A 9,345-nucleotide genomic window follows, 5' to 3' on the forward strand; every position below is an offset into this window, starting at 1 on the left:
TTTATAGATTAAATTATTTTACTATGAGTTCATTAAATGAATACTCTTTTGTTTGTTTGATACATACAGCGTCGGACAATAATAAAGCACCGACATTTTAATTCTTTGTAAATTATAACATAACATTTTAAAAATTTCTTTTACAAATGGATATTTTTCGAAGCATAGTTTGAAATTATTTAAGTTATTTAGTATTGTCCGACACTGTATATAGATATGATTCTAGTACTTATGTATTCTTAATGTGATCTAATTTTTTTGTTTATAAAAGAAATAAATTTTTAAACTATACATACATATGTATGGCTATGTATGTTTTTTACATTTCTGGGCCGTTATCTTATCCATTAACGATTTAACTATACTTTAAAATAGGTAAGTTGGCGGCCCTTAATATGCTTTATGTGTTACACAAAAAGTTTTTTTGTTGAATAAAATATTAATTCTTTCCAGAGTTCATTGTTTTTCTGTATCATTACTTATAGAAAATGTTTGCATGTATACTTATATATTTATATGTAGGTAAAAAAATTCAGCTGCCATTTTTATCGACAACGACGATTTTTAGCTCTTTTTTAGCCCTTTTTTAGCCTGAATTTAGCTACCGCTAAAAATGTTTCGCGGCAACACTGATTGGAAACTGTTTCCGAAGCTTACCAGAAACACATCCCGAAAGAAACCCGGATGTAGAACAACCTTAGGGTTAAACGTGATCGTGGCACACCGTAGTGTGTACTTTTAACGCTATCCGATTTACGATGGATGCTAAATTGAGCAAAATGATTATGGCGGGAGTAATAACATTTACTAAATTTTATAATTCGCTTGGCTATAGAAACCAGATATTCTGTGTGTGGATCATATGTATGTACGTATGTATATTAAGGTGGTCCAAAATTATATGTAAAAAAACTAAAGTGAAAAAATATACCCCTACNATTGAGCAAAATGATTATGGCGGGAGTAATAACATTTACTAAATTTTATAATTCGCTTGGCTATAGAAACCAGATATTCTGTGTGTGGATCATATGTATGTACGTATGTATATTAAGGTGGTCCAAAATTGTATGTAAAAAAACTAAAGTGAAAAAATATTTAGAGGTCGCTCAAAGCGCTCAAAGTTTTCTATGTATTTTATATGGGAAAAAACAACTTTTCGTAGAAATGGTATAGAATTCTTATATTCGAATCAATCAATAATTTTCGATCGGAAAACTATAGTTATCTGCAGAAAACTCCAAATAATAATACCCAATTATTTATTTAACGATTTTTTCATAGTAACTATAATTTATAGGTCCGCCAAAAACCCCGAAAAATGCAATTTGGGACCAATAAAAAATCGTTAGGATTAAAAAATGGTTAAATAAATAATTGGGTATTTTATTGAAAGTTTTCCGATCGAAAAATATTGATTTTCAAAAATTCTATATCATTTCTGCGAAAAGTTGTTTTTTTCCCATATAAAATACATGGACACTTTGAGCGATCTCTAAATATTTTTTGTTTTCAAAATAAAAAAAAATATAGGGGTATACTTTATTCGATATAGAACAATCTTAGGTGGTGAGGGAATTAAAATNAAAAATATTGATTTTCAAAAATTCTATATCATTTCTGCGAAAAGTTGTTTTTTCCCATATAAAATACATGGACACTTTGAGCGATCTCTAAATATTTTTTGATTTCAAAATAAAAAAATATAGGGGTATACTTTATTCGATATAGAACAATCTTAGGGGGTGAGGGAATTAAAAGTCCGACTTTACTTTTTTTTTAACCACCCTAATGTATAATATTAGTTCATTTTAATGCCTCACCTTTCATCATTTCGCCGATACTTTGTGGAGGCGAGACGGTCGGTATTTGGAGTATTTTTTTAATGTCCTTTACGGGGACCAGAGCTCGTGATAAATCGCCGGATTTATATTTGAGAAATTCTTTACGCAGATCACAGAAGCGGTTGTAGTAGTTTGGCAGCAGGATGTCTTTGGCACATGCCTCTCGATGCAAGCATTGGCGCAGCGGAAGTTGCCCGTCGGTGATAATTTTCACACTATCGGCATCGTCGGTGTTTAGTGTTAGAGAGCGTAAATACTCATCGAACTGGGAATGGAATTATAATAAACGTAATTAATTTGATGCGTTGATTGTCATTACTATTACAATTTTAAATGTAAATCCTTAATTAAATTAACTGTCCACATGAATCTCTATTGAGGAGGAGCGGAAGAACTAATTTTCGATTTCGAAATTCTAATAATACTAATGGAATAATAATAATGGAATAATAGTTACGGTCGCCCCACGAGCTGGAAAGTTTCGAAAAACTGTCAAATTATGATTCTTTGTTATCTTTTCCAATATTTACATACTAAGCATGTCAAAAATTTTTTTGTATGCATACATACTTTTATGTAGAAAAACTGCGCCAGCAAAAAATTTGCCAAAACTCAACACGAAAATTAAGCAACTATAAACTTGCACTTTATTTGTTATACCAAAACTTTATGTGTCAAAAATCTGTCAGACAATCTTTACAAAGAAAAAAGAAATCAGGCGAGTTTTGAATCCAAATTTTCACTATAGATTAAAATAAGGCGAAGTTATACAAGTTTTTAGCAAGAACACAAAATCAAAGCCGCATGTATTTTGTTTTAGGGATGTTATGTCAAATCTCTATTCGCCTCAAAAACAAAATACATGTAAGGTGAAGAAATCAGCTGATCTAACACCACCTTATATAAATTCGCCCTGAGATTAAAAATTAGTGTTTTTTTAATTTGCCGCAAGCGAAAATTTGGAATAAAAAATCGCTCAATGCGCAATAAAAAATTGCGTGATTTTTAGTTCCAAATTTTCACAATATACATATTAAAATATTATTTTTAAGCTTATTTTCCAGCTCAAGAAAAATTACAAGAAATGTTTTTCATTATTTCTCCCAATTTTTCATATGTATGTATTAGGAATTATATTCAACAATTTTTATGAGTTCGAGGCCGTTTTCAGTGAAAACTTATTGAGGAAAAGCAACAACAATTTGAAAAAATGGTAGAAGTGATAGCTATTTCGGAAATCACCACATTTTCTCATCAGACTTCTTTCAGTAGGATTCGAACCGACCATCACCACTGACTCAGCCTGAAAACGGCCTCGAGCTCATAAAAATTGTTGAATATAATTGTTATTAAGGCCATAAAAAAAAATAACAAAAACAAATGTATGAGGAATGTTAATCCCGGGATCCCGAGATCCCGGTCTTTTTTAAGTATCGAAAATCCCGGGATTATTTGCCTAGAATCTCGGGATTTTCGGGATTTGTAATTTATACTGATGGCAATAATAGAAACGCTTTATGTTGGCCAGTTTTGGCTATATTTCTTTTGTTTATTTAATATTTAACATTTTTTTTATAAATGTGTAGCTCAATATATGTATGTACATTAGAGTGCCCATCGAAAATGCTTTTTTTGGAAATTTCACGACCCTACCCCCTAATTTTGTTCCTTTCTATGAGAAATATAATTGCCTATTTTTGTAGATTTTTTGAAGGTCGTTTAGAGGTCGCGACCTGTCGATTTATGATAGAAAATGGGATTTTGTAGATTTATGGGTTTTTGAATGACTACTTTTGATTCGATTTCAAAGATCGAATACGGTCTGAGAAGAGGATATATAGGTCTTCAAAATGGTAATGATCTATTATCGGTCTTGGCTTGTTGGGATCTTTTATCGGGTAAAAAAAAACATATTTCTCATAATTTTTTTTAATTTTAACCATCGATAACATTCACCATTTCAAAAAATGTAGTACTGTTTAAAAGTACATTTATTTTCAAACAAACTGATACCTCATTTATTGAAATCGCATAAAAATTGTCAAAGTTATGCAACTTTTCTTAAATAANAGTTTTGGCTATATTTCTTTTGTTTATTTAATATTTAACATTTTTTTTATAAATGTGTAGCTCAATATATGTATGTACATTAGAGTGCCCATCGAAAATGCTTTTTTTGGAAATTTCACGACCCTACCCCCTAATTTTGTTCCTTTCTATGAGAAATATAATTGCCTATTTTTGTAGATTTTTTGAAGGTCGTTTAGAGGTCGCGACCTGTCGATTTATGATAGAAAATGGGATTTTGTAGATTTATGGGTTTTTGAATGACTACTTTTGATTCGATTTCAAAGATCGAATACGGTCTGAGAAGAGGATATATAGGTCTTCAAAATGGTAATGATCTATTATCGGTCTTGGCTTGTTGGGATCTTTTATCGGGTAAAAAAAAACATATTTCTCATAATTTTCTTTTAATTTTAACCATCGATAACATTCACCATTTCAAAAAATGTAGTACTGTTTAAAAGTACATTTATTTTCAAACAAACTGATACCTCATTTATTGAAATCGCATAAAAATTGTCAAAGTTAGGCAACTTTTCTTAAATAAAGCCTTGAAATTATATGTTTGTGTACTGTATTTTTATATATTTGCGCAGTGTGGCTAAGAAATTCATTAATATTTACTCAACATTTATATATACCATGACAAAAATATAGTAAGGTAAAACCGTTCTCTCAATTCGTCGGCCATGATTTTTTTTGAAGTTTTGAACAAAATCGAAAAAATTAACCTCCCTTTTATGTATATATGACCGTATTGATTTTTCTGCCTTCAACACTGCGATTAAAATTCATCAAACGTGTGAGTGGTCCATCCAATTAAGATAACTCTTAACCAGTGTCACACGATTTGTACATTTGTACAGATTTGTATATTTTTTATATTCGGCTATTAGTAAAAGTGGGACGACAAATTTTTTCGTAGTCACCAGTGTTGCCGTTTTGATACATATGTATCAATTTGGATACATTTTCGCCTTCAATTTTGAGTGATACTTCGTTTTTTTCCTCAGTGTAAATTTGGATATCTTTTTTCATAAGTATTCGTAAGTTGAAGGCATTTTTTTATTTATTTATGTACGAGCCATTATAACATTTTTAACAGTTGGCTGTTCATTCTCCAAGCAAGAAATTTTCCCTTATTCTTGTGACTTTGAAAAATTAAATTTTTAGCTACATAAGCGTGCATTTAATAGCACCAAGTAGTTTGCAAATTTTAATAAGTTTTCCAACCTGTAGTAGTTAACTGAAATCTCGAGAATCTAATCGTATTATTAAACATCGAACATGCGGAAACTATGGCCCGTAGTTGTAGTCAGTATTTTCCCATTCTTAGAAACAGATCTGGGAAACAAAGGCCCGTAGTTATAGTCAAAATTAAGTCGACACTAAAGTTTCTTGCAGCTATTTTGACAGGTATCCCATTGAAAATGATGACAAAAAGCTGCAGTTAACTTTAGAGTGGACTTAATTTTGACTTTAACTACGGGACTTTGTTTCCCAAATCCATGTCTAAGGATGGGAAAATACTGAATACATGTTAATAAGTTTGATAAGGGGCTGAGTTTGTTTTCCATAGATGCACTAGGTAAAAATGTCCGCTCTTTTCGGTGGATACATTTGGATACAGTTTTTGATTTTTATGGATACTTTAACTGCTAAGGTAGTGGAACTGCTAAGGCAGTTCGAAAACGCCCTATCCCAGAAAACTTTTCAAGAACGCCCTATTTCAGAATTTTATTGAAAAACACGCTATCTCAGAATTTAGTTGAAGAACGCCCCATCTTACTTGAAAATGTGTGTTTTTGAACCGAACTCTGAGATAGGGCCTTCTTCAATCACATTCTGAGATACGGCGTTTAGGAACTGGCTGCTGAGGTAGGTCGATCTTCCACTCAGGTGTCGAAATGTAAATAAACGTCACACAAGAGAGTGTGCTGCCCCCTTAATTTAGAAATCCCTCGGGTTACTTGACTCTCAGCCAGTTGGGCAAGACATTGTCTGGTTTAGGGCTATACAAATTTAAGTCTGAGCTACTGAACTCTGTATTTATATATTTTACTCTGGATGTACTCTGTATGGAAGTAGACCTAAGCAGTTTTAAATTCAATTACATACCTCGTCGATGGCTTCTTTAAGTGGTTTCCCTGTTGACTGTACAACGGCTATTGGTAATTCTTCGGAAAGTAGCGTTGGAGTCACAATGCCAGGTGCTGCTTTTAAATTTGTGCTATTCAGCGTCGATCCATCGGAGATCGTGGAGTTATTATTAATTAGTAAAGTAGAGTTTGGGTTGTTGTAAATACTTTTCACAATCGTGTTGGAGTTGCATATGTTGGTATTGTTGTTGTTAATTACATCGGCATGCTGTGAAGCAAGCGGAGGTGATGACGCGCCATCGACTAGAGGTGCTGCAGACGAACCAGACACAGTAATATCCTTCGCAAACCCTCCTTCAGGTCGCACCAAAAGCTGTTTCGTGCCAATGATCTGGTGGATTGTAAATTTAAATATTGTAATTAAATAATATTCTCACATAAAACAGCTTTCCTTAACGGAGCTGCCAATGGGTTTTAAAGCAATGAAGGGACAAGGGCAAATTTACCGAGCCGGTAAATTGATTATTTAAAGGTAAATACACAAGTACTTGGATATACATTAAATTGTGGATATAAATCATAATTTGGAAATTTTTTTTTTTATTTGAAGGAACTTTATTCCAGATAGAAAATAAATAGCTCGATTTTGTAGTATGAAAGAGTTTTAGTTACAAATGGAATTAAACATGAATTTCGCCATAATCTTTCTCGCTATCAGTATTCGATAAAAAATAAAATCATATCGACTAGAAAAAATGATTCCTGTTGAGGTTAAAGGGATGTTATCTTCCATACCTTTTAGTCAACAACGAAACTTATTTTCAAATCGAATTTTCGTTTTTTCAATTTCACAGTGGATCAACGGTCAAAAATCGTTTTCTATGAAATTAAATAAGATTTCGCAATCATACTTGGCTCACTTATTATTATTTGTCCAGCGTAGGTTAGTAATGAAAATGGGTGGAATCAGATCATGACTGCATCTGCCTTCAATATAACGGAATTTTTGAAAATGCAAAAACCGTAATATTTCAGTAGCTACTGGAGCAAAATTGCTGGGCGTGATCATGTCCAAGTGAAAAAAGAAGCCTACAGGAAAATATATCAGATATCTACGCGGTTAATGATCTATGCATGTTTATAACTACATACCCAAAAATGTTCTAAAAATTCAGATTAAAACATTACTAAATTTTGTATAAAGTTAGAAACTTTGATTAATATGGCTATGATATATTTAGCACAAACAATGAGGTTGTTCACCTGGTTCTCAGGTTATCTTGTTATGTGGTTATATTTTTTATTCAGTTTACAACAATAAACTACACTACAGAATAATACTTTTTAACTAGACAACCCGATAACCAAGCAAGTGTGAACAACCGAAATATTTTCATAAAACACCAGCTGATCCGCCGAATCTCGTACCGACTCAGAATTGATAAATGTAGCGTTAACCTATTAGCTGCATTAAATTCAGTTTTTTTATAATGATAAAATGCAAGCACGAAATGAATTAAGTTCAATAAATGAACAAAAATCCAAATTACTGTGTAAATTGCACTCGGGTCGATTTTCTTCATTTAAGGACATTGTGATATAAGACAAATTTCGTTTTGTTGTCAGGTGCGAGAACGAACAGAGCATATGGTTTTCCGATACGTGACCATACTATGCTCAATTTACAGCGAGAGAAACATTCATTTTATAGAATAGGCCACAAAACATTCAAGGATTGGCCTTATCATTTGTTGATCGTCATGACAAATGCCAGACGAATCGGAAATTGAATTCGTTTAACTCGAATGGCATATCCGTGGGAATCATCGAAATGAGGAAAACTTCCTCACCTTTGAACTTTAATTTGAGTATCGACACAAGAATCACATTGTCTCCGATATATATTACCATATATAATGAATTGTAAGGGCAATATATGTTTTTCGTATAAAATCCACTGCCTTTTATTGAATTTATTTCAAGCTTCACTTCACTGAAGTAGGTATCATATAATTTATTGACATTTTGCGACAAATTTGTGCGATGAGGCAACAAACTTTTTAAATTTAACCCTCGCCGTATTTTGCGCCAATAAATATAAAAAATTTAATAATGTTTTGAAGTCCATTGTCTTCAACTATTTTAAACGGACGACAATTTTGCACAGTCCATTTTGTAAATTGTCGAGCAGCCTCCCTTTTGTCGTCGGCGTCTGCTTCCATTGGTGCATCCTTAAAATCGGTTCGTAATTTCCTGTTTCTTATGTTTCACTAAGTTCGAGGTACTATTTTTGCATATTTTGCATGACACCATATTGGGAATAATGTTTGCGTCCCCTCATCTTGTATTTTGCAAAATATCCCCCAAATCCTGCCTTTTCCCTTATAATAAACATCTTTGAACTCCACAGAATAAATTCTTTCTTCGATAGCAGAATTATTAAGGGCAAAATTCACAGTGCGTAGTTAACCACTGATAAGAGTTTAACTATTGATTTTCATATTCACAACGCTCAGTTAACAAAAGTTTAAACCAGCATGCCCCCATAGTTAAACCCTTGTGAAATACATTTTTTTTTGTGGAACGAATTTCAAATTTGAATAGAAAAGTATTGATTTTAAGAATTTGTATATTTTCAGGCGATACGAATTTCCATAGTTAACTATGTGACTCTGAATATAAATTCATAATTAAACTCTTGTTGGTGGTTAAGTTAACAATGGTTTAACTAAGCAATGTGAATTCGGCCCTAAGAATTTCTGTGGATGATTCTCTATGAGCGCTGATACTTATAGATTCCTATTGGAGTTAAAAATAAAAAATAAACAAAAAATGGAAAGAAATACATATACTTATTGATTACATAAGAGCAGAATTGATAATAAAACTACTTACATACATCTATCTCCATGATGGCAGTAATTATTATTATTCTTTGTTTTTGGAAACGCTGAATTAGTTACAGCAGCACATGAACACACACACAGCTAAATGAACACACACATATCAGGTTCATTCTTATCTTTTTGGACTAAAATCTGAAAAGTGTCAAAATGCCAGAGCGTAAGCAAAATGCGCTCACTAAAAGATAATAACAGGAAAACTAAAGGAACGCAAAAAACCAAATTTTTAGTCCAAAGAATGGCAACAACAAAGCTAACGTCAAATAAGAATGGAAATGTATGTACAAAACATATTCACACAAGCACAAGCACAATAAACACTTACTATGTATATCAATTATTTTTTGCCTCCTTTCAATTTCTATTCACTTTTTTTACTTTTTAGATTATTCTCACTTTTTGCGTATTCTTTAATTTCCGTTAATTTAAATT

General features: G+C 32.1%; 1 protein-coding gene across 1 annotated transcript in view; it reads right to left on the reverse strand.

Moving 5' to 3' along the window:
• The window catches only part of LOC108367023 (RNA-binding protein fusilli-like), a 50,640-nt gene that overhangs the window by 12,520 nt on the left and 28,775 nt on the right, over positions 1 to 9,345 (reverse strand). Inside the window, exons 2-3 of the mRNA XM_017621542.1 lie at positions 6,030 to 6,401; positions 1,824 to 2,109 (exon numbers count right to left, since the gene is read on the reverse strand). Coding sequence (XP_017477031.1) covers positions 1,824 to 2,109; positions 6,030 to 6,401 — 658 coding nt within the window. The remainder of the gene's footprint in view (positions 1 to 1,823; positions 2,110 to 6,029; positions 6,402 to 9,345) is intronic.

This window comes from Rhagoletis zephyria, unplaced genomic scaffold (assembly GCF_001687245.7).
Source record: "Rhagoletis zephyria isolate East Lansing unplaced genomic scaffold, Rhagoletis_zephyria_1.1 Rzeph_scaffold_02499, whole genome shotgun sequence".
Lineage (NCBI taxonomy): Eukaryota > Metazoa > Arthropoda > Insecta > Diptera > Tephritidae > Rhagoletis > Rhagoletis zephyria.